General features: G+C 34.1%; 1 protein-coding gene across 1 annotated transcript; it reads right to left on the bottom strand.

The window, feature by feature from the left end:
- Nucleotides 1–7934: 7934 nt before the first annotated feature.
- Nucleotides 7935–27659, bottom strand: LOC138699726 (3'(2'),5'-bisphosphate nucleotidase 1). The gene is made up of 6 exons (XM_069825825.1): nucleotides 27531–27659; nucleotides 26302–26431; nucleotides 23515–23724; nucleotides 23084–23132; nucleotides 22702–22991; nucleotides 7935–19569 (listed from the first exon to the last, which is right to left on the bottom strand). Exons 2-6 carry the CDS (start codon nucleotides 26419–26421, stop codon nucleotides 19312–19314), a joined length of 927 nt encoding a protein of 308 aa, XP_069681926.1. The 5' UTR covers nucleotides 26422–26431; nucleotides 27531–27659; the 3' UTR covers nucleotides 7935–19311.
- Between the last annotated feature and the right edge of the window lie 88 nt (nucleotides 27660–27747).

Genomic DNA, 27747 nt, shown 5'->3' with positions numbered 1-27747 from the left:
AAAAGAAAAAGTTTATAATATAACATAATGTAATAATTTTGTATTATTAGTTTTACCATAGTAATTAAAATTAAAGTAATTGTTAGATTTATATGCACTCTCTGCTCTCGAAAAGAAACAAGTTGTCAAGGCGGCATCGCTGGAGAAACCGCTTGCTACGTGAGGTAGCCTGTGACCGTTGTTCTGCTCACGCTGTCCTTCGCACAACTGCCCGTCCCCCGCGCTCCCTACTGTTTCTATCGTGCAGTGTAGGCGTGTGAGTTGCCGCTCTCGTGATCGGTTTCTTCGCAGGCGCGAAGCAGCAATACGCTTAGTACGCTAGCTCTGAATGTGATTGTGTTCTTGCAGTGCATTATTTTAAATCTGTGATTTGTTCGAGTGTCTAAGAGTTATATTAATTGTGAATTATTAAGTTTTTAATTTCCCAATTAAGTGATATTGTGAAAAATATGGCAGAACAAGTTTCTGGAGAGGTTTGTGTTGAAAATGACTGTGTAATAGAAGGTTTATTAAAAGTGCCTTTTAACCGTCGTACATAACAACGAGAAAGTTGAAATTGTAAAAATGGAAAGACCAACTCCTGAGTTAAATTTGTCCATGGACGTAAAAGAAAAACAGCAAGAGTACACACGCCATTTCACTTCAACATCATATGGTAAGTGGAATTGGTTGTGTGGTGGTAGTTCTAAACTGTCTAAACTATTTTGCTGGCCATGTTTGTTATTTAGCCGCGAAACTAATGTGTGGTCAAAAGAGGGGTTTTCTAATATGAACTCCCTTCGAACGGCAGTCCTAGAATACGACAAATCAAAAGCTCATATTTGTAGTAGCATGAACTTTGCAAACTTTGGGAAGACAAGAATTGATTTACAGCTAGATAAGCAAAAAGCTCTACACATCAACCAACACAATGCTCTTGTGAAAAAAAATCGGGAGATTTTACTGCATCTTATTAACGCAGTCTGCTTTCTAGGAAAACAAAAATTGGCTTTTCGGGGTCATAACGAGAGTGTGGAATCAGACAATATAGGAAATTATATTGAATATTTAAGTTCCTTAAGTGAATTTGACCATTTACTGGCCAATCATCTTGAGAGTTCAACAGTATTTCGTGGTACTTCTCTCGCAATTCAGAATGACTTAATATTTGCTATAAGTGGAGTTATGATAAAGAACATAAAACCTTTTGTGGCCATTGTTGTTGATGAAACAAGTTACTGCTCTAATCAGAGTCAATTGTCCACTGTTTTAAGATACGTCGACAGTACTGCCAATGTTCAAGAACGGTTTATAGGATTCACAAATGTCAGTTCGGACAAAACTGCTGCTGCTTTGTTTCAGCATGTGGAAGGTGTTATAGCAGAATACAATGTCGGCAATAAGTTAATTGCAGAGACATACGATGGTGCTTCAGTTATGGCGGGAAATATTAATGGCTTAAAAACAAAAGTTCAAGAAAAGTATCCTCAAGCACTATTTGTCCATTGTTACAGCCATGTTCTCAATTTAGTTTTGCAACAAACTACTTCATCCATTCCAGAATGCCGCATTTTTTTCAAAACACTGTCGGGTTTAGCTGCATTTTTCTCATCATCTCCTAAAAGATCAGAAAACTCAAGGAATTTATGAACAAGAAACTCCCAAAAGTAGCACCAACTAGATTGAATTTTATATGTCGGCTTGTAAATACAGTAAAGGAATACAGAGAAAAACGGACTGCTTTCTTTAAAAATATCATTTGTAATGACTCTGAAGAAAACTGGGATGATGCTGTAATTGTGCAGGCTCAAGGATATTAGAATTTTTTCACACAGTTTCAGAATATATTTCTTCTTGAAGTCTATGCTAGAGTGTTCGCACATACAGATGTGCTCTACAATATTCTTCAGACAAAAAGTCTAGACATAGCATACTACTTGCAATACTTGCAAGAGGTATCAAAGTTTAAAAAATACTATATCCGAGTTCAGACGTAGTGGGTTTCCGTCCATATGAAGTAATATGGAAAATGAAAATTCTTCAGCCAATACAATGGAACCACCATTAAAGCGAAGAAAAGGAGATGATGAATTGAAATACAGGCAGCTGTACTACAGCATACTAGATCGTATGCACATGGAAATTACTGACAGATTTTCTGATTATGGAAAGCTTCCGTTCACACATCTTCTAGATTCTCAAAAATTTTCTGCTTATAGAGAAAACTTCCCGAATGAGGCACTAAACAAATTATTTCAGTCCTATAACAGTCACTTTGATCAAGTACGTTTGAAAAATGAATTCAGTGTAATATATTCAGCAGAAGTCTTTGATTTTTCGAACAAACCTATCCATGAAATATTATCTGCCATATATGAAAACCAGCTGAACCAAGTTATTCCTGAAGTCCTTAAATTGGCAACATTAATTGTGACAATACCAGCTACGTCAGCATCGGTAGAAAGAACATTTTCTGCGTTGAAGAGAATAAAATCCTACTGTAGATCAACTCATACACAAGAACGTTTATCCGGCTTGGCACTAATATCCATTGAAAAGTCATTTCTACAGAAACTTTGCAAGTGGCCCAACTGTAATTTCAAGGACGAAGTCATCAACGTATTTTCGTCCCAATCAAGACGTCTGGAATTCACATAAATATGTAAGGAATTTTATTATAGGGATTTTAAAATATATTTTGTGTAATAATAGGGTCAGTGGTAGCCCAAACCCTTTAACCAGTATACGCCACTGATATATAATCTCACAGAAAAAATCCGTAAGTGCCAAATATGCCGAACAGCCATCCAAGGTGTAGAACTTTCTCTATCAATACAGAGACCAGGAATTATGAAAATCTTTACCTAACAATTATATGCGCCAGAGTCCGTCGTTCTGAAACTACTTTTTGTAACGTAATTTCAGTGTAACATCCTTCAAAAGTGCAGGTAAAATACTTACGTTCTAAAAGCTACAGGTTGATGTACCTGTTAAGTGGAGTGTCATCGAACTTGAAAGTGGTATTAATACTTTTACTGCCTTACATCATAGAAACCAGAAGGCAGTGGATATACATTCCTCATCTCAAAATATATGTATACAGGGTGTATAGAAGCAACACCGACAACACTTAGTATGTTGGGCGGGGCGGTAAACTGATCAATGATAATTTTTCAAGGGGAACCCATGTCCGGAAATTCATGGTTTGGGCGCTGTGGGACGTCAAAGTTCGGATTGTTTTTGGTGTCCTAATTACGTAGTTTTGCAACCCATTAGCATTAGCGTAAGGTGGATGGACGAACTGCGCCTTAACTTTCCTGTGCAAGTGGTACATCCCTTCATAGACCATAGTTCGCATCCTAGTTTGTGTTGTGTACCAATGCAGTAATGTTGCTGACAGCATTACGACATGTACAGTACACAAGCATCGAAATGGCCGATATGTTGCTTGCATACGGCAAAGTTGATGGCAACGCAGAATTGCTGCACGATTTTATGCGGAAAGGTTTCCCATCCTGAAGTAACTTGTCATTATTGTACGTACACGGGAAAAATCCAAACATTCGGAGTCACAAGTTGTGAAGTCAAGCGACTTAAAGACTTTTCATTCATTTTATGTCAAAAGTCGTTAAGTACTGATTTAAAACTCTGCTACCACACATGCTGCATAGCTCATATATGAACAACTTGGTGACAGAATATCACACGCCTCTAAACCAACGTATAAAATAAATTTATTTAATTTATATTGATATTGGTGTTTCAAAACCGTTTTGAAAACTGTAACTAGCTCTCCTGTAAAACTTAGAAATGCTGACTTAGCAACTTTTGGTTCTGAATGCCTCATATAAAATAGTAAAACAATACCTAAAATGTCTTTTAATACATGCCCTCTAAAATAGTTATCAGTCCGAAAAATTGAACTTTAGCGGCCTAGGCAACCCTTTAATATGCCAACATTATTTCATTATGTTCATCAGATGGCGGTGAGAATATGACAATTGACTGACTATGCCTTTTATACTTATATTTACTTTTGCTTTATTTTATTTCATATAATTTAGAGAGCTTTTATTAAAAACTATTGTATGCACCACGTACACAAAACCTGTAGCGGACTCAGCTTATGCCTCGTCCAAAAACGAATTTGTCCGCTAAAGTCTTATTATGCGTACTTGAATAGCTATTAAGTCATCAACATCATCATAAGATCAGTTTCACGGTGTTCTTTGAAGTCTTCTGACTCCCAGTCTCTGGCTTTCCCTATTTATCCACTGATCTTCTTCAAGACTTTACTTTCTCATCTCTTTGTTGACTCCTTCCATCCAGTTTTTCTTTGGTCTCCCTACCTTTCTTTCTTTTCCCTAGTGAATTCCATTGTAGAATTTGTTTCGGCAGGCAGATAGACGAAAATGTATTAAGTAGCAGTATTTAAAAACTTAACAAAACGTTGATTGTGCCTACCTATACTTGAATTCAGTTTGCCAATTGTTCTTAAATTACACGTCAACAGAGTCTTCGGATCTCTATTCTTTCTAATGTTTCATGAGCAATCACCCCTCCCCACTAATAATAAGGAAATAGCAGATTATCGGTTTTGAGTAAGCTTTCGAAAGATATGTGTATGTACTGGTATTTATTTTTCGAGAACTGAACATGATCATTCTCCTGACGCACTACTGGCAGGATTGTCAAATTTAGTGCATTATTATTTTTTTTTCTGTGACGAAGCTCCTGAGAGTCCCATGGTGAACTAGATTAAACTTGTACGTAGATTGATTTATTTCGTAGTTCATAAGATAAATACTGTAAACATTACAGAGTTCATTTTTTTTAACACATAATTTTGAAGTAGGTAGTGGTAATATTTAAGGAATATATTGAAGATATTTTCAGGAAAAGCCTCGTCATACTCAGCATATTTTTTCAATCAAGCACTAAAAGAAATTGAAGTTGGTCAATATCCGATACTTTTAGTCATTTGGTGTCTTTTGGTATTCGTGGTAAAATTCCATCAAGGGCCAAATCACCTTATTGGAATTTTCACGTGGGGTACTCAGTTTGCGCATCATTCATTGATGTTTTGTTTGCAAAAACCAATATCCAATATTTTTTTCCCATAAAACATTAAATAAAGAATCAGGTTTGGGTACACAGATGAAAACCCAAGAGTAGAAATCTGAAAGATAAGCTTAAGAATACGATATTAGTCTGTGACACACTCTTTTCCCCATCTCATAAAACTTCACTTATCATAACTTTAACAGGCTGACAAGTATAATTTTCAGTGAAGAAAAATCATTCTGCTTCTCCTGCAGTTCCATCTTGTGACAGACAGTGCTGGAAGGAGTCGTTTTACATCATTTAGATCTTTGTTCTTTAATCCCGTTATTGTTTGAAAAGTATTTTACAGTCTTTTATGTGATTGAATGACTAGTGCAAAACTAAAATAAGCTTGTGAAGGTAACAATTGAGAATTATGGCTCATTTATATTTTCCTCTAGGTGCACTATTAGCCGAATGGCTAGAGCGTTGGCTTTCTATGCTGGTAACATGGGTTCAAATCCTGGCGGATCTAATGGAAGATAGTGTTTGGTGGTAGTTTACCACAGGGTACTCCCATTTCCCTACCGACATTCCACCATTACTCCATTAATCATCATACAGTGTATAATGCACAAAGGGCAACGCATAGCAACTGAAAGCACTACAAGCTTCTGTGCATTGCCCACTATACTTCGTTCCACAATGTCTGACAGACGACAAAAACATTTGCGGGAGACAGAGAGAGAGGAGAATAATTGCTATTGAACCAATGCCAGAGGTCTCATTCCATGCTTATCTTTAAGTTGGGCGGTCTGAAGCGTTCTACTCCTGCCCAACCGTAAGACAAGAATGACCTCTTAATATTTGAGGAGAAAAATTCGTCCCGGCGCCAAAGATTGAAAAAAAAAAAATCTATAAGAGTGACCTCTGCCATTGGTTAAATAGCAATTATACTTCTCTCTTCCTCTGCCCATGTAGTCGATCAAATGTGTGGGGAAACTAATTGCTGTATGGTCACTAACTCACCACTTATCGTCACAAAATCCTAAAATATGATTTACTTTCCACTTACATCTGACGTGATGTAGGCCTAATGAAAATCGTTGACGGTATTTATTGGGCACACTGTTAATTAATAACAGAAATAAATCTTGGCTTCACTCATTTCATTTATTTAATTGATCAAAACACTAAAAAATACACTCAATTATATATATTTTGGATTAATTTGAAGGTCCCGAAAACACAGTAGCAGTCTGAAGATGGTATTCTGATTTGTCATCAGTTTGAGCAAGCATGTGTAAAAGTTTTACATAATTACTTTTGTTATCTGAGCTGTACCTAAATTCGAGTTCTTATTGGGCTAAGTAGCAAACAATAACTTGCTTAATAAATAGCACATACTGGTATCTGTTTTTTACCACCTTTGTTGTATTTTCTATCAGTTTTTAAATGTCTCACCTAAGGTAAAATAGTTTTTTTTTTTACTAAACTGCAGTAAAGACACAACAGATGAAATGATTTCTAGAATTATCCATGTTGAATCTTTCGTACACTACTTTTAACACTTGAATATAAATAACTGATTAAATGGCGATCTTACTCGTGTTAATTGTGTAAGCATGTGCCCCTTACAGCTGTTTCGGTGCTTCTTCACACCATCATCAGAGCCTACTAGATCTCGGGAGGATGGTGTGAAGAAGCACCGAAACAGCTGTAAGCCGCACATGCTTACACAATTAACACGAGTAAGATCGCCATTTAATCAATTATTTCTAGAATTATATGAAGAATCCGTAAAATGCACAAATTATCCATACTGTTAACACCATCTTTGGTCCACGTGTTTTTAAAGCTCGAAAGAAACACTGTTAGCAAAAAAAAAAAAAGAAACAATTTTTTTTGGCAATTTTGCACTACTACACAGTCATCGAAGTTCACTGCGCCATTATGCATTAAATCTCCGTGTGACTTTGTCTTTAAGTCTCATAATTTAGGAGTTGATCTACTTTTCAAAGCAATGCTATTTTTCATTCATTAAAACATGTGAATTCAAACACCACTGAAAAGACTTGTAGCACAGTTAAAATTGTGGAATGATCCTTCAATCGCGAATTTTGATGCCATATTTAATGAATTGCATATGTTTGCCACTTTGCCTTAGCAGCAACATGCCTGCCTGTGCACATATGTAAACACCCACACAAAGCCTCTCAATGTCGCTGATCATATGCTTGCTGCATTTGCTGATCAGTGCCAGAAGCAACTGTGCAGTGTGATTTATAAACGGAACTGGAATCAGTAGCGTATGAACTTGGCACACATTGTTGATAAAAATGTAAACAATATGAACTATGAATTATCTTTATCTATTTTCAGTTTTAGCCCCCTGCAGGAATTATGATCATAATAATATAAAAAGTGGATCAATATAGATGTTGAGAAAACCCCTACATTCTTTAGACCACAAGAATGCCATAGCCAAATTTAGGATTCTAACAGGTTATGATTGCCTGGTACACCATTTGAACAGGATGAAAGTATTCGGACACCTGTATGTTATGCAAAACAGATGCTGTAATGAATACAGAACATCTCCAGTGTACAAGATAAACTAGCCTATATTGGGAAGCAAGAAGGAAAACGGTGTAATTACAAAGATTCGAATCATTGGAAATCATATTATTATTATTATTATTATTATTATTATTATTATTATTTTCTGCATTAAGGGATTATTAGTCATAATCTTGCTACATTCAATGATATGGAAATTCCGTAATATTCTTTATTCGTGTGTTATAGGACAACTACAAGCATATTCAACTACATATATTCTTTCTATTTTAGCCACAAAATATAACATTTCTTCAAATAAATTTTTGACTGTAAAAACAAGGACACTGGCCTTTTTTTTTTTTTTTTTTTTTTTTTAATTTTCAGTAAAATAATGAATTTGTATACATCCTGTCACTTTATCAATACATAACAGCAAACCAAGTAAATCTCAGCATTTTAATCATTGGCACACAAAACAGAAAGAGACACATTAGACACTTCACTGAGTAAAGATGAATGTACACAAGGAGACTTTTAACTGAGATTTCTCCTCCAAGATGAATGTCTGATCTTTTTAGTCAAGATATGAAAGATTAAAAAAATTATTTCCTCTCCAGAATCTTCAAGAAACAGAACATCTCTAGTTGAGAAAAAGTTTTCCATCTGATATGGTAACATACTTCTATCTCAAGATATTTTGTCCGAGTAAATGAATAAATCTATTCTGTTTCTGTATACAAATTATGTAAAAAATTTAAATATATTTTTTACAAGTTAACTTTTAACATACGGTATTGCACATACCATAGAAAATAGTGTATTAATGGGGAAAACCAGTGTGACTTTAAAAACCAACATTAATACATAGATTTCTATTTTATTTTTCTGTGGCTATAGGTATTATCTCACAAAATAATTTCTTGTTTCTATATTATATGCCAGCCATAATATAAATGTATATGATCATTACTTTTTCACAGTTAATCAAACAATTATTGCCTACTTTATACATTACACACTTCATTTTAAATAAAAAGCACATTTTTACAAAATCTATAATCAGAATATTGTAGATGAGGCATCGGAGAATGTTTCCATATATTACGTACCAACATGAAGTCGAAATCACAAAACAAAACACAAATGGTTGAAATGATAAATATAAATTTAATGTCGTCCTCTATTTACATTACATTAATTTGTAGAGGAGGAGTCTATTCTCTGACTACCACATTTAATTATTTTTCTTAGCTTTCGTTTATTTCAACCTTTATGAACTGAAATATACTTAAATTTAATTTATTTTATTTAATAAGTTTAACTTAGAATTTCAAAATGCAAAGTGCTATACGCCGCTCCCTATATAAACAATTCACTGATAATTATAAACAGAATCATTAACATAGGAATATTATGAAGATAAAAAGTGATGCGAAATAACAGAATAATGGTCATGTAGAGAAAGTAAGAGCTGTACAACCTTTTCTTTAGTCATTAACAAAATTAAAGCTATATAAGTAGATGTAGTTGTTATATATTTTACTAATGTCCTTTCAGTTGCACAACTCATGAACTCTAGTGAGACAAAAACTGCTTTCTGTAAATAGCTATCACACCTCTTCAAGAAATATAACAGGGAAGAAACTTTAGTGGATTAGGAAAACTGATTTCCCTCGTTTATCTCCGACCATTAGAAGTTAGAAAACTTGGACTCCTAATGTGCTTGCACCTTTACGCTAATATAACATATCCACAAAGAGAAACAGATGACAACAGTTTCCAATTAAATTATACAAAATAGCTGCAATAATTACTATTTAAAATTCTATTCTGGTGTATTTATTCTTAATGCATAAAATGTAAATGGTAAATGCACAGTTGATGGCTGAGATGTACAGTGAATACTGAACAAATCCGTAACAGAACAAAGTATTTAGCAGTGATACACATATTTCAAACAAGTTATTAAAATATATATATATATATATAATATTTTTGAAGTTCTTTCTGAAAGATTTAATACACCTCATTTGAATATGTAACTAAAATTACTTTAATCCAATGCAAAATGTGACACTATGTAAGTGCGAAATGTTAGTGTTACCACTGTATGTATAAAGTCGATACGAATTTCTCATATGTATACAGTTTCATACTGACTGACATCCCTATATACAATATGCATAGTTGGGCGGTAATGTGTCAGATGCAATATTAATGACGAGCAATGTAACACCATGTATCACATTAACAATAATATAAAATACCTTCACACTATCTTTTATCAAATATACCCTCAGACCTCCACACAAGGTGGCAGGCATGTTGTGCGTTGTCAGCTTTATTTCATTCATACTCACTCACACACATCAAAACAAAACAAATGTTCCAACACTGCCTGCAGTGATCCACTGGTCCCAACAAAATACAAGAGCCATGAAAAAGTCAACTAGGCAAGAAATATATTTGATATTTTAAAACTATACATAACGAGCTTTTCCTGTTTTTGACAAAAAAATATATATATTCAGTTATAAGAATTTTACAGTTATTATTAGAACTGAGTAGATTAGCCTGATAGACATAAGTTAAAATATGACTAAAATACAGAATAATATGTGTGCAAAATGAAAATACATTATTAGATCTTAATGATTTTATGTGCTAGGTATTTTTATTCCTGAGAAAAATGTTACTGCACAAAAATGCTTCAACCATGTGGAGATTCTGTATAAAATATTTAAATCTCACTTCTTACAGAACAGTAGATAAATATTTTAAAACCATATTTCAAAGGTTGTATCTGATGTCCCATAAATATATACATACACATACACCATGTTTTCTGCTTGCTGTCACAACTACATGGAAATTGTATTTACTGAAGGCTGAGTTAGAAACCAGTTATATCAATCGATAATCTCCCCGCACATTTCTACTCAATAATAACGTGAACACAATTTTATTTTTATTTTACAATGAGTACTAACCTATGTTATAGGAGCTATTCAAACTCCAAAGCTGCCATAGGCTCAATAGCTTCTATCAAGCCTCTTTCAACAGCTGAAGTCTTCGACTGCATATAGCAGATAAGAAAACTTAAATCCAGTAACAAAGTAATTGTATATATCTAATGTCTACCCACTTCACTTTAAGTGTTTCGGGTTCTACATATTATGGATAGATGGCAGAAACTGTGACCCATTTTCTAGTTGCACACCACTTCGGCAGGCCACGCTGTACATCGTGTATTAGGGTGAGTATATGTGCAAATGTTCGTGTAAATGTAGTGTAGGGAATGGGTGAGGATGATGATGAAGATGAGGAAGAGAGAAGGGAAAACCCAATGCTGGCATGTAGCCTACTCCTGTCGAATAGCACCAAAGGGGCCGTTAGGCTTAACATCTCCTTCCGATGAACAAATCACTATCAACAGTGACATATGCCTTCTCTTCATATGCATTGCAGAGAGGTTTGAGATTTAACCTAGGCATATTGGTGCACAATCTAGTGATTAGAAATTGTGCACCGTCGTCTATTGTAGTCCTGAGGTAGAAATTTTACACGAAAATTTCTGACCTCGCCAGGAAACGAACCCCGGGCTGGTTAGTCTGGAGGTAGGCACACTACCACAGAGCTAACTTGGCGGACACAAAATAATTGTAAAGTACAATAGATTGTTGGACATTGAAATTCAAGGAAATAAGTATGCAGATCTACTGGCAAAGAGAGAGAGAGAGAGAGCGCAGCAGCAGTTGCTTCTTTTTGCCTTACAACTGGTCACAACTGTTTAGCAAAATACTTGCGCCAAACAGGAAACCAGACCAATCCATTCTGACATGCTTTGTAATTCACGAGAAGAAATGGACATAGATTATCTTGAAAGTTGTACAGCTATAAATTTATCCAGCAAATGTAATCGATAATGGAAAGCACAAGGCCATATGATAAATGGAGTCTATACCGAAATCCTGCCCTGGAAGGAGGTGGGGGAAGAGTTCCCCATAGATAATAGTAGTATGCAATAAAGAGCATATACGGGCTATAACGTTCTAGTAATAATCCCTCAAGGCCATAGCCAGGCCGAAACTCTGAGGGGGGAGGGAGGGGGGCAAGCTATTTTGTACAAGAGGCAGACATTTCAGTGCTCTTACATGTAAGCTCAGAACTATTACCTATATTATAAAATAGGCGTATTATTATTATTATTATTATTATTATTATTACTACTACTACTACTGATCTGTATTCTTATTTTTGCTTTACATGAAGCATAATTATTTCCTGTGTAAAAATATTTACAAAATACCTAAAAAGAAAAATTTAACACTATAATCTGCACACTTCAGAATAACTGTTAACTTCCTATCTTTTCATTGCCAAATGCCTTTAAAACTTTGTCCATGTTGAAAGATTGTGTATTATGTCTTTCAAATGCTAGAAACAGTATGTCCGCCATCTGTTATTGTAACATGGAAAGTCTCTGCAGACTATTATTGAAGTGAGCATCGAAAATGTTGCTTCACATATTGCAGTGCTGCATCCAAAACAGTTCATGTGTTTCCTTAAAAGCATCACAAGAGAACTCCAAGTTTATCCTCTTCGAGTACTGAAGACGCAAATTTCTTGGCCATGTGAAAAGCGACTTTTATATGCTGATGTCGTTTTGTAACAGAATTTATTGAAGTTAATAGTTTATATGACATCACATGGAATTTTCAAGATATATATGAAAATCTTAAATATTGCTGACACTTTAAATCAAAACTGAAAATCACTTACCCAGTTTTTCTAGATTGTGCAACGTTTTTATGTCAAATTCCTCCATGCTCGATATTGTTTTCAGCAGCTCTCTTGCTATCAGAAAATCGTTCATTCACCTAGAATATGGCGACATCTAAAATTTTATAAAACATACCCTTTACCTGTTGAGTGTTGAAGCTGCATTTCACTGTGAGTTGGCAATCACTCTGGTATAAGAAGGTCTATCTTTTCCACATTTTTTATTTGCCTTGTCCTTGATGTACATCATCAAATCCTTTTGGAACAACCAGAAGTTCTGACTTTGGTTCTGAATCTTTCCTCACAGAATACAATGACGACTTAATAGACTACAAGTTTTATAGCGTTGCTTAAACCAGTTTTTCGGTTCTGCAAGACAGCATCAGATGGATGTAGAGTCCCAAGATTCTTTAGCACAAAAGAATGCAGAAATGAAATTCAGGGGTCACTATTAGAGTTTTCATTCCTTTGCTGTTGGCAATGTCTTCAGCATTGAAGTTACCCTTTTTTACGCATCCAGCACCCTTACAATTCCCTTATAATGTACAGGTATAATTTGATTATGTCTAGATGACCAGACCCTCGCTGTTCCAAAATACGGACTGTAATATTCTCTTCATATATAGCCACTACTTTCCCATTATGAAAAAACTCGTACCAAAAAATTTATTGGTAAAAAAACTGTTGAATAACAGTGTTATTTCTGATACAGTCCTCACAATTACCAAATGAAGGTGATGGTTGTACAGTGCGTCTTTGCCATCATGTCTGCAATGATGGACCAGCTGCATGCCTGGTGGGAGGCCGCGCTTCTACCGCTGAGATGGCAAGAGCACTTGTGCAACTTAACTTGTTAGAACTTTCAATGGAGCTTCATGCACAATATCTGGTTCTCTGATGATCAATATCTGTCATTCTGTGATGCCATATCATCATACAGATGAAATCAAGCCTCATCATAAAAAATCAATCGGGGATCAAGTTCTACATTATTCACTTTTTCTAATACCTAATTACAAAAATTAAGCTTGCAATTGTAATCTTGGGGCTGTAATTCATGACATGATGGAATTCTGTATGGTTTTAGTTTCAGTAATTCTGTCGCCACTCCTGCAGATGCTTTAGAAATCCCTGTCTGCTGTGCTAAACGTCTCAGAGACTTGCGTGGGCTATACTCTAATGCCACACTAATTTCAGCCAGTTTTTCTTCTGTAAGAACACGGTGCTTTTGTCCTCTTTTTTTTCGTCATTTACAGAACCTGTTTCATTGAATCTATTAAATAACCTTAATATTATTTTTCTAGAGAGTACTGTCCTATCAGGAAATTTATTTCTGAATTCTCGCCTCGTTGAAGCACACAATTTTCTATTCTTCTTTATGTACATGTTGCATATGTAAATACATTCCCTTAATGAATATCTGTTTACCATGACAAAACGATCTGTTCTCTACCTCAGCTAAACGAATACTGTCAGAGGCCAAGTTACAGATAAACTGTTTTATTTATAGACGTCTTAGTGTTGATATGAATGGAAATGGTCTTGACTAGCTGCGTCAGCATACATGTCGTCTTAGCACCAAAAATGCGGCCTCCCACCAGGTACGCAACCGATCAGTCATGGCGGGCATGATGACAAAGACACACTCCAGCAGACATATGGTATATTTTCTATTTAGTGTTTTCTGTAAGTGAGTAGATACCCTTCTGAGTTCCCACTCATGACACTGGCTCCACCATAATATTAAATGACAGAAGATAAGATGTATCCAGTCCATTCCTTTCCAGAGATTTTAGTGTTGCTTCCACAAAAGCCTTGGAATCTAGTTTCTTTGTTGCTGTCATATATTGTAAAGCAAGTGGAACATGCTATTATTTTTCTCATTTCAACTTCCATATGCATAATTCAGAGAACATCGGCATTTCTTATATCACTCTCTATATGCTCACAAACAATTTGTTGTCGTTACTTGTATGATCTGATTTTGAATTTCAGAAGACATGAATGTAGCATATTTTGAAATATGAACAGCACATTCAGCAAGGCTTTTATTTTTTACCACTGTATATTCAGAATGTTTGGCGAAAAAACTTGCTCATTTGCTTCTTCAATTATATAATTGCCCTGTAGAGCAAGTTCATTGGGTACCAAAAACCGAATAACTTCAATTATTGATTTCATGTAGTAGCGACGTTTTCGAGAAGTTTCATGTACCATATTTCAAACATACGTGCATGTGGAAATACGCAATTTTATTTCTTCCTATATCTTTGTCTGCACATAAGTTTCAGATTTTTCATACTTTGGAAATCCCCTTTCAGTATAAATGCATTCTTCCAGTTCTTAAATTCAGAATCCGTGTAAGCCATATCTTTTGTCTCATTCAGATTAAAATGAGTACATGCATAACAGAATGTCGTATCTTTTGAACTATAGTAGACCTATTGTAACCACTGAATGTTTTGAATGCACCGTGGAGTGCCTGAAGTCTGCAGTATGATTGCAGTAACATATTGTGACCTTGCTTTTGTACTTTTAACACTTATTGGTCTCTATTCTATTGTGATTTGAAAATATTTGAGATTGAATATTAGATATTTTTATAACAAAAAATAAGGTTTTCAATTTCTATAAGATGAATGTCTTAGTTTGTATAGTTAAAATCTCAATGCTAGGTTGGGCAAAGAAAGTCATAGAATAGACTATAGGTCTGTAATCTCTGTCATTAAAAATGTGTGCTGTAACAGAATCTTGTTGAAATTATGCATACTGCTTCTCAGTATCGAAAAACTATTAAAAAGTCAGTGGAAGATTATTTTGTGTGCAGTACCTCTCTCATCAGCAATGGAACTTTGTATATTGATCGGGATTTTATGTGCCCTATAGTTGTGAACAAACATAACCATATAAATCAAATCACACTTCGCCTGAGGAAATTATTAACTGTGATTCGAGAGTATCAATGTCCTGCAAAACCCAATTATACAAATTCATTCAACTTACACTGTCATACAGTTGTAATTGTTGGACTACAAACACTAAGTTTTCAGTTTTATGGGCTGAGCTTGTGCAAGATAATGTAGAGATATCTTTGGAGAACAGTCTAATCTCTTTCCAATTTGAGTTTTTTATTTTTTATTAGAACACGGGGATTTTACTGAGAAATTCTACTGTTCTATCATTCAGAGATCTCGTTTTATAAGTCTAAGAACAAGTCTTCATTTACATAAAGATTATAATAATCAAAGTCTTCATGTTGTATCCTTATATGGAACTGGCTTACCAGGAAATTTCTCTGAAATTGGCAACACTTCCCTACAATTTGCTAACACGCTGACAATGCTGGCTGGCACACTAGTAGACTGTAATAACACTAAATGTTTGTTAATAATAACACAAAGACTAAAAACAATTGCGAATTTAAAAGTGATGATGACATATGTACTATGTGCAGGGGAATTAATGATCGATGAAACAGTTTCTGATGCGACCTTCAGAAAGTAAATTCCTGTATAGACGCAGCTCCAAGCAGGAAAAATGCACTGTACATACACACAAATGTCTCCCTGATTCTTTAATCATGTTGCATAGCACAAACACAGAAGACTACTAAAGAAATATTGTGTAAACATAAATTATACAAAAAAAAATTACATGAAAATTCGCACAACATGGTGTAATTTTTCCTTCTGATTATGCAATATAAAATAAAACATAACATGAGCCTTCTGAAAACTGTAATGTGTACATTTTGTCTGAACTCCAAGAGATACAATTCTAAATGGGCATTCTGACATATTTACAAATTAATGCTATGTGATAGGTCCCTGACCCAAACATTGTCATTATCAATAATACCAATTCAGAAGGATGATATTTCAAAGATGAATGGGATTTATATCAGTTTCGTTACACCAATAATGTAAATTAATAAATATCGTTCTCACTTCTTTTAGTTGATCAGACTCAAAATTTATAGTTTCTACTATAAATCACTGCAGACGACATGACAAATGCTGAAATAATTAATTTATAAAAAGAACAATTCCTCATGTGAGGTTCGAAAAGACATCAGCTACCTTAGATTCAGTTAATAAAAGTTAACAACATAACTTGCCACTCGAATTTCAACAGAACTCTGACAGGACGAAAAAATCTTCATAGTCTGAAGAAAAAAAAAAGTATGGGATCAAGAATTAATAAATCGACAAAGATGAATGACTAAGTTGCAGCATAATATCCCTTTGGGTCAAATGGAAAAATATGTACAAAATAATAGGCAAAATATCATACAAATTAGAGCCTTTTATTAATAAAAATACCAGTAATCTATATTTTAAACAATTGAATACATTATCTGAAAGATAACAGAATTAAACTCTTAATGTACTATTTGTCCACAATGTTATGGTATAAATGAGAAGAATCTGAAATTCTCAGGCAATACAGTTAACATAAATCTCCCTATCAGCCTCCACATTCCTTCCGATAGGGAAATTTGTGTCATAATAGCAAGGACTGTCAAGGATACTATGACAGCCATTAATGGCATTTGTTTTTACTGTAATGTTTGCTTGATTAGATTACTATTATAAGTAATGTCAGTCCTAATCAATAATCAAATATGTATCAGTATATGTTCACAGAGAAACTAATATGTGAATTGTATTTTGTAATGAAAAATAAGACAGTCCTTGTTAAAAAGATTTGAAGCTTATTAAGATGTATGAGTCAAATATGGATACATAACAAATTTAGTTATCTTGAATGTTATTCCAGCTCAAGAAATGGACCATTTAGAGCTATTAATAAAATTAAGTGATTCAAAGAAAATAATAAACGAATATACTTGCAAAGCAATTAAGTTCTCTCCAAACTCGTATGGCAGGTATGTTGCTTGCCCATAAAAGTTGCATAGTTCATCATAAAGTTTCTTCAACCAGATTTAAGCATTTAAAAGAAATTCCTTTCAATGTATTCTTACTTTACAAAGTAAAGAATACCTTATTTCCATGTTAATATTCTTACCACCTTTGATTTCTTTTGACTGTATTTCATATCAGTTCAATAAATTGCTGCTTTACACTTAGGCCGTTCGTCCACAAGGCATCGCTTCATAGATTCATCAGCATAGCGTCAAGCTTATTCCTTGTAGGTACAAAACCGCTATGCCCACGTTTTCGTCCGTGAAGTATACTACAATCAGCTTTTATCTAGTGACAAGATGTCAAGTGATGGAGAGGTTCTGATCTTGTATAGACTTAACTTATTGTCACATTTGGAATTGCAGATGAAGAAAGGTGTAGGTTCATCCATACATAGAAAGAAATATTAATTGCATGCATATTTGTAAACTGTTTGTAGCAGCTAAGGAACTATCAGAGGACGATGGCAAACTTAAATCATTATACAGAATGAGAAAAGATATTTAAAAGAAATTTGTGCAAAACTTAGGGCCTATTATACAAAGACAAAAAGAAGTATATGGTAATGTATTACTGTCAAGAAGGAATTTCAGACTTCAGTCAAAGCTTTCTCTGTAGTATCTCTCTAGCATAATCTGGTATCATATGATTATAGAGACAAGAGATATCTTTCCACATTTGGACAAAAAGCGAATATTCAGTCATTTTCTGTTTTTGATTACTCCATAAAAACAAATAAAATACATGCCTACCACCATGGTCTAAGGAAATAAAACTTTGCTGGCCATCTATAAACATGTCACCTAGCTGTGACACTGCATGTAGTTTCATGTAGTGACGATAGCATGACGCTGCAGCCTCATGTACGAATACTCATTTAGTAACGTTAGCTACTGCATAGAAGCTTCAAGGAAGCGATGTCACAATTAAGACGAATCTATGAAGTGAAGCCTTGTGGACGAACAGCCTTACATGATTGTTATGTAACACATATATTTATAATTATATTGTGACATAACGATCAGTAATCCTAAAATAAATGCAATTAAAATTGGATACATATGTACATCTACTTAAATATCACGCTATATGCTATTTATTCATTTGCATACAATTGTTTGGTCAAGTCAGCCAACATTCAATACAGTAAAACATTGACTTAGACTGGCCGGCAATCTATAATCTCTGTAAATCTAAGGGATAATTCTGTACAAATATATGTGACGATTAGGTTTTTCTTTTAATGTAAGCAAACGGAAATAAGTACAGTTGTACTTGTCACACAAGTAATAGAAAGAACAAATATTCACTTTATATTCAAATGGAAATAATAATTTTCCTTACCTCATGCCAGGTACAAAAATTGCATTTTTTCTGAATTTTTAGTAATAACACAGTTAAATACCTTCCTATCACAGCAGCCAATGACCCTGACTATTTATTTAAAAAAATGAACAAATAAGTGGTAAAAATTATAAACTGTAAAATGCATGTTTATTTTGAATTATACCGTTCTCTTAAACTAGGATTTATGGAAGATGTCTATATGTGTTCCCCAGTAATATAAAATAATAATAATACAATTATATAAATAAAGCTCATAATATGAATTGTTCACGTCTCTGGGTACAACAGAACTTGCAAGACTATGATCTGTTGTGACAGAGGCTTTTTCCACCGCATAAAATTACCCAATCACTATTTTTTTTTTGGCACAATATTTCCTTTCAAAACATGTTTGGAGACCTGCTCCAATACCATTGCTGACAGCTGCCAAAATATAGAGAAACACTGAAAGAATAATAAATAACACATATCGAAGGGTCCAATTTGAATTAAAAAAACTGTTGCGCTGGTACTATTGGGAAAAATATCAATCCCAAAGAGCATATTTAAATGGAACAGCTTTACTGCACCTCTTTATTTTGCTGCAGGTAATGGAAATAGGAAGGTCTAAATGGCCAATTAATAAGGCATGGAGTACTCAGCCATGGATATCTGGAAGCCAATAATTTCATTTTTAAAGGAGTGTCTGACGAACAGAATCAGGCAAGTTCTTCAAGTACCAGCCATGATCCTCTCCTTTTGCTGTAGCAAGAACACCACCTATATTTTGATGAGGTGTATCCTTGTTGTAGCAGTAGCTGACACCATGCATATCAGTCAGATGACCTCCCATGGCAACGAGAATTGCCTCGGGTGCACACGTATCCCAGCGTTTACAGCCAGCACTTGCAAATACATATGCATGTGCTCTTCCCTCTATTAGCAGCATTACCTAAACACAGAAAAAGTTTAACTGTGAGAAAATATTACTCAAATGAACTATGAAATGTAGCACATGTAAGAAATAATGATTCAATTTTACGATAAATATTTCTATCTCTTAATGTTATCTCAGAACAACAATGGGATATCTTGCAAAAATCATATTTTAAATAATGAGGATAAAAATTGCTATTGAACATCGAGTGCAATGTGTAAACAAAGTTTCTTGTTGTTTTAGCTTCATATTAAATCAAAAGTTTGTTTACACATTGCACTCGAATCTTGGACATTGAAATTCAAGGAAATAAGTATGCAGATCTACTGGCAAAGAGAGAGAGAGCAGCAGTTGCTTCTTTTTGCCTTACAACTGGTCACAACTGTTTAGCAAAATACTTGCGCCAAACAGGACACCAGACCAATCCATTCTGACATGCTTTGAAATTCACGAGAAGAAATGGACATAGATTATCTTGAAAACTGTTCAGCTATAAATTTATCCAGCAAATGTGATTGATAATGGAAAGCACAAGGCCATATGGATGTTCAATAGCTATTTTTATCCTCATTATTTATAATACGATTTTTGCAAGATATCCCACAGTTGTTCTGAGGTAGCTATGACGTATGAATAAAAAAAATATCTAGCTAGTTTTACTAGCATCAAATACTCTTGTCTGTTAAAAGTAATATTGTGGTGTTCCAAAAAATTTCCTGTTACAAAAATTAAACATTATTTTTACATATTGGAAATCTCTATTGACAATCTCACACCACATAAATACATTTACAATATTTGTGGCAGCATGCCTAAAAACACTCCTAAGCTGATCAGTCGACTGAGAGAGTTGGTGGGACCAATTACTGCTATTGCACCTCGCACCCCAAGGCAGTTGGTTTCTCTTGTCTTCAGTTTCTACAGATTCCAAGAAAACATTGCGGAGAGAGAAAAATTATAAATTCTCTGACAGGTCGAATCGTACTGAAAGCAATTAGCAGGAATGGCAAATTAGTTTGCACTACTGTTACCAATATGAGTTCATCCACACAATAGCATGTTTTAAATATGCTCAAATCACTTCAGTGGAAGTAGAACGATCTTTTTTCAGAGACAAAAAACTCTCTCTGACAGGTGGCTGACTATGTCAGTTGAGAACTTGAAAAAATGATCTTGTTGTAAGTACTAAAATGTGGTACACAGGTTTATTAAGTAACATAATATTAAATTACTATTTTGATGATTTTACTGTCTATTTTCGTAATTTTTAAATACTAATTTTTTATTTTACTGCCTTTTTCCTGAGTTTTAAAAGCCTATTTTAGCTAAAATAAATGCCTCTACTTCTGGGCTTTAATCATCATGCAGTGCTATGTAGTTCACCTCTCATGGCAACGAAAATAACTAAAGCTTCTGGGCATTGCTTATAGATGAGAACACCTGGGGGAAAATGACATAAATTTAGGTATCTGCCATTGAATAATAATAATAATAATAATAATAATAATAATAATAATAATAATAATAATAAAACACAATAATAATAATAATAATGCGCACGCACACACGCACGCACGCACGCGCGCGCGCACACACACACACACACGAGAGGTTAAGTCATTAAGATCCGCACTTTTGTTTTAATCCTATGTAGGTTGGCAGTACCACTTTGTGCGCACACATATCGACTGGTGCTGCCTTTGTCTCTGCTTGTGGAATGTTTGACCATTAATGTTACGCTGTTGCACAGTAAACATGCATGCACCACTAAAGAATAACAGCGTACAGTGATCTGTTTCTTGTCACCTGCAGGTGTACTAAGAGCCGAAACCTATCAAAGACTTTCCACATAATATGGGAACAATGTTTTACCACAGTGAAGTGTGTACAAAGGGATTGACAAATTCGAAAATGATCGGACAAGTTTGAAGGACAACGAAAGAGCAGGACACTCATCCACATCCACTAGTGATGCCAACATTGTGTTATGATTCAGACGAACCAAAGAGTGACTATTGATGAAGTGGCAAACCATATGCAAATTAGTTATGGTTCTGCATATGACATTATCCGTTCTTGGAATGCATTACCTGCAGATGTTTAAACGTTTTCAAGTCCAAAGTAACATCTTATTTTAGAATGCACAGTGTCTCAGGGTATATATTATAAATCACAATTGTAGGTAACTAGTTTATAAAGTAATCACCTAATTTAATTTGTCATCTAGTTTAAGTAAACTTAAGTTCGATAATCTTCTGGCTTGTGCATATTTTTCTGTTTTGATTTTTTCTTAGGTATACCTATAACTTTCTTTAGTATTAACATTATATTATCATGTAGGCCTATTTCCTTTTTATCCTCTGGTTGAGTGGAAGAGAAGGCCTCATGGCCTTATCTCTGCCAGAATAAATAAAGCATTATTATTATTATTATTATTATTATTATTATTATTATTCATAACATGCTTGGCTTTCATAAAATCCGTGCACAGTGGGTCCCAAAACTTCAGCTCACTGAAGAGCACAAGCATAATTTTGTATCTGCTTATTGGATTGACATGCTAATGAAAGTGAAGCTTTTTTGAAATGAATAGCCACTGGAAATGAAACATGGATCCATTACTTTGAACATGAAAACAAACACCAGAGCATAAAATGGAACACCCCGAACCTCCAGTCAAAAAGAAATTCAAGAGTCAACCCTCCACAGTAAAAGTGACGCTCACACTTTTCTGGAACTCACAAGGGCCAATACTACAAGATTACTTGGACAAGAGCTCAACAGTGAAATGCTGAGCAATGAGCTACAGCCTGCCTTTCGAACCGAATGTCCAGGTCTAATGTTGCAAGACAATGCACGCCCACATACTGCCATCCACACTGCTCAAACTATTGAGAAACTGGGTTTCAAGGTGTTGGAATATCCTGCATACAGTCTCGATCTCGCCCCGTCAGACTTTCATCTTTTTGTCCACCATGAAATATTAGGTCTATAACAGGAAGAAAGAGAAGAAATGGTGCAAGGTAATTAAGTCTCATAACCACTGGACACCAACAACAATAGTAATATAATTCTGAATGTGAAAAGAATAAAAATAATTGTTCTTAATTATATCCCACTAATTCACCTCTAATTTCATTTAATTACCTTATGACCAGCACCTCCAACTCTAAGGATTTCATCAGGCTGGAGAGCATCAAGAGCAGCTTGAACTACTGCATTCGAATGCGATCTTGTTGTCGTAATAATCCTCCTTCCTTCAGGAGGTAACTTAGCTTCAAAACCTCCAGTACCAATGCCTTTAATTCCCCAGAGAGTGCGCCCCATATCATCCCCAGAAGCTGACTGGTAGTTGTAATAGGGCTGATGAATCACACCTCCAACTGCCCTGTCACCTACTGCAATGCCAATCAGTACTGTGACATGATCGAGTAGTCCTGAAACATAAAAATAATGTGATTAGAAATGTATTTCTTAGGGGAAAAAACTACATACACAAAGTTAAAACATATTTGTTCTAGTCCTTTACCCTGAGTATACTCGGATGTTCCATCTAAAGGGTCCACCCAGATAACTACCTGTAAACAAAAAGGGCAGTTATTAGGCACTGATGTTAATCTTCGATGTATGCGTGTATACAGCCCATACCATTATTGGCTTGAGTATCCTGATTTCCAGCAAAAACCTTAGGTTATATAGTATTAGTTTTTCCTCTCTCTCACAAAATTTGCTATTTAAGATTTACGCATATTTTAAAGAAAGATGATATGCTGGTATAACTTCATGATTACACTGTGTGTCTGTGTGTGTACGTGCACGCACATGTGCATTTATGTACATGTAGTCTTTTATGTACGAATTTTCAAATGTAATTTCAGAAAAATATTCTGTTGACGTAAGATACGAAAAATACTAGTAAAATTATAAATAGAAAGAAGTACGATCTGGCAATAATAATACCTCATGGTCTTGAATATTCTGCAGATGTTCAGGGCATGCTAACTGAAGAATCTGGGGATCACTATCTGTCACCACCCAGTCAGATGGCACTTCACAATTAGAAGGCCCTTCTTCTCCAATAATAGTTACTGAAGGAAACTGACGTGACAATGATGTAACAATGCAGCGCTGAGCAGAGCGATCTGCTTCTGTCTGGAGATCATTTTTTCCCTAGAACAAAAATATATTAATGTTAACTGCCAGTCTAATAAATTATAAGCACAAGGTAAGAATCCGATCTTGTATCTATCGGTGTGCATTGCTTTAAAAGTGGTTTTAGTCTTAACTGTAAAAGTATTTACTTTGTGAGAAAGACCTCACATCTCATTCAGTTTTCAATTTTTATTTTTTTTATTTTATGCTCATATCTTGTAAAACATGACTTCACACTCACGTTAAACATAAAATAATGTAGTTATAACTCGTAATAATGTAAGTCATTGATAATATGATTTCAGAATTGGATATGTCAGGGAGCTAGGTTAAAATCTTAGCAAATACAAGCGAATTTGTGATTAAGAAAGATTATTGCTGTATTAATTAATGTTGCTCTCTAAAAGTTAACATTCGGCATCCCTTTCACTGCTAACCATGTAGAGGAAGTTTCCTTTATCAAGCTGCACCAATCAGCATACCATTGTCGCCAATCAGATTTGGTTATCCTTTAGTGGCTGCTATTAGTTCATATGCAGTCATTTCCATGTTGTCAGATTGTGTCTTAACTGCATATATACATATATGTAACTGATCAGTTATCTTCACGAGTTTGTAGGTGGTAGCAGTGCTCTGTGTATGTATGTATGTATGTATGTATGTATGTATGTATGTATGTATGTATAATTAATTAGATGCACTGTATACAATTCTACTGTTTAACAATGAAGGAGAAAGGCGTGACAACAGCGCATAGCTAAGAACTCCCATCTGTCTTTAATTTTGAAAATTTGCAACACAGAAGAAATAATATTGATGTAAAATGCCTCCATAATTTATTAACAAGTTCTGTAAATAGTCATCTACTGTTTAGGATACCAATACATGTACCAAGAGAGAACTGTAGGACCAGTAAAACATTTAATATAAACTATGCTAGGACATGTTATTACAAGTACTCTCCACTTCTTAGAATCTGTTCCTCCTATAATAAACTGAGCAATATTGACATCTTTCAGGATAGAGCCACACTCTTGAGAGAAATAAATACTGGTAGCTTTCAAAACATTCCATAAGTATTTTGCTAACAAATAGGTCTTAACTGGTTTGCATATTGTATTTTTGGTCTTCTTTCTTAAATTATTTCATACCAATTTTATTACCATTACTAACTCACTCCTAATTCTGACTTAACGTACGTCTAGTCTCTCATCAGTTATTGTATTATTGTTACTAATCTGTGACTAGTTATTTGCATTTCATCACTGGCTTTATTACTTTAATATAATCTAAGTTTTCTTCATACTATAAATACTTTTGTTTTTGTTTAACGAGATTTACATGTAATATTTGCTTGATATCATTTGTTGTGTAGTATTGAATTGTAACTGTTTAAGTGTAAGTTTAAATTACCATTATTATATGTATTACTACTGTTATTTTTTTCTCTACTCTGTAATTACATTGTTGAGTGGATTAAATAAATAAAAAAAATAAATCTTCAAGGCTGGTATTGATTACTAACAGAAACCTACTTTCTTTTTATCTGCTGGCGTTAATCTTTACATAACTTGAATAACACCCATAACCAAACAAACCATTGCAGAGCAGATATATACTACAAATCACTGAGGTACTAGTATTATACAAAACTGTCAATCTCATGTATGGAAGTATAAGAAGTAATTAGAATAGTAGTAGGTACCAAATCTAGGGAATCATGTAGGACCATTTTTAAAAAACTACAAATAATGCCCATGGCTTGTCAGTATTTTTTTTTTCATTAATAAACTTCCTCGTATGTAATCATAAAAACTTTGTAACTAATTCAACAGTTTACAGCATAAATATGCATAAAAAAATTACTTTCATACTCTATCAGCAAGCCTATCGTGCTATCAAAAAGGAGTGCGTTATATGGTAATAAAAATTTTTTAACTCAAAAATAAGATTATTTAGGACCAAATTAAAGAAGTATCTTATTTCTCACTCCTTCTATTCTGTAAACCTTTGTGTTGTACTAATAGACTATATTGTGGAACTCTTCTGTATATAGCCTATTTCAACTAGATTGTGACTGTAATGTTATTAAGACTTTAAGTTGTAGTAAGTATTAAGATTTTTTTTGACATGTTCCATATTCTAGCTGTGAAGCGATGTACGAATACTATGGAATATAAATGAACACAATACAATACAATACAATAAGTTAGATTTAATATAAAATTTCTTCAAAATCAAGAAACCACTTGTGAGAAATTTTGAAATGCAAGAGATAATTATTTATGACTGACTACACTGCCAACCATACATCGTGAGACAAAAGCACAACAGTTTATTAAATCTTTAAGTTTCATTTAATTTCTGTACTAATATTATACAATGTTTCATAAAGAATAATTCCTATTATTGTTTGCTATTTTAATGTTGAGTTAATTTAATTACTGTAACATATTCATAATTTTTTTAACAATGCATATCTCTACATACTCAGGAATGCAACAGTTAACTTATAATTGAACAAAAATATTGTAATGCAATGCGAGTATAAATGAGCAAAAACATTGTTAGAAATATACTGTATTATTAGCCTACCTTCTCAACAATTCCCAAATCACCCTGACTCATAACATCTCGAATGATTTTTCCTGCCCTGTTTGCAGCAGTTACTGATGAAGCAACAAGCCGTAAGATGAGTGGAGCACTCTGTGCCATATTAAAGCGTCTGCAACAGTAAAGAACAGATTAGGACGAGGCCACACACAAAGCAAGTAGATAAGACGAAGACCTTGAGAACTAACTATTTTATTCTCATGACTTTCACAATTCTAAGCTATTGTAATTTCAAGGCTGTGGTTTTGTATGAAAAACATGCATGCCAATATTTGTAGATCTCATCTATGTCTACCAGATTAGAGCAAACTGTATCAGCAGAGAATATGCTGTATAATAAAAGACATTCTCTACTTGGAATAAAAACAAATTCAAATATATTAACGCAAGTTGCATTATAATAGAGATATAAATCTGCAGAAGTCTAATTAATACCACAAAATGGAAATTTCAAACATTCACGGATTCCTCACTGACAATTGAAAACATTATTACAAAGACATTTTTAATGAAAATGAGTTAAGGACACATTTTCTACTATTTCAAACGTTTATTGACTCCAAAAATGATCCATGTCAGGTACAATAGCCACAAGGATAAACACCAGTTGTACGGAAACAGCTGACATGTGTTGTTATACTTATTTTTATTTTTCTCCTGAAAAATAGCAATTTTGACAAGGGTTGGTTTTGTAATAATGTCTTCAATTATATCTTAAAACACTAAAATGAGCAGAATTGTCTGCGTTTGTTAAATGCGCATCATCATGCTTACGAAAAGGCACTTTTCAGTGCCAATAATTTATTTTATGTGCACAAGGTTGAAATTTTGAAGTAAGAAGGAAAGGAAGGAATCCGTGTTCTGAAAGTTATCCCAATTTTCATTATTTGTCGGGGTAATTGCTACAGCAGTGATATTTATTTCTGTGCCATTTGTCATCAATTCCAACACTAAAAGACGGTTTAGGGACTGTTTAAACGTACAAGAAAGCATGTTTCTTATACGAATATTTACTTTTACTGTAAATTAATACAACTCTATTTTATTACCTCTTGAAACAGCAGAAGTAATAACAATGTGCGATAACGTATTAAATATCTACTTTACTTTTGATATCTATAAAAAAAATACACTAATCCATAAAACAACAACAATATACGTAAAAATACATGAATTACAAATAATTAAAACTATCAAACTAAAAACTTTACCTCTTCGTTTACTCTGCAGCTTTTTCGTATTGTAATCAATGTTTTTTTTTTTCTGCAGCTTGCGACCGGCGTTATGCTCTTGTTTTGTGTGTACACGTTAAACTCGCTCTTATTTCCAGTGCGAATGTTCACTAATCGAAATAATTTCATAACTACCAATTGAAATGAAAATTTACCTTTGTTTTAATCACGCATATATTATATCTCTAATTATGGG

This window comes from Periplaneta americana, chromosome 5, assembly GCF_040183065.1.
Source record: "Periplaneta americana isolate PAMFEO1 chromosome 5, P.americana_PAMFEO1_priV1, whole genome shotgun sequence".
NCBI lineage: Eukaryota > Metazoa > Arthropoda > Insecta > Blattodea > Blattidae > Periplaneta > Periplaneta americana.
The sequence above is the reverse complement of the archived record's forward strand: the minus strand, read 5'-3'. Positions and strand labels throughout refer to the sequence as shown.

What these genes read in the sequence shown, in the direction of transcription:
- LOC138699726 (XM_069825825.1), bottom strand. Translation starts at nt 26,421, where the DNA reads ATGGCACAGAGTGCTCCACTCATCTTACGGCTTGTTGCTTCATCAGTA. An exon ending in ATTTGGGAATTGTTGAGAAG is followed by an intron (nt 23,725 to 26,301) that starts GTAGGCTAATAA and finishes TTTTTGTTCTAG; the next exon opens with GGAAAAAATGATCTCCAGAC. An exon ending in AACATCCGAGTATACTCAGG is followed by an intron (nt 22,992 to 23,083) that starts GTAAAGGACTAG and finishes TTTATGTTTCAG; the next exon opens with GACTACTCGATCATGTCACA.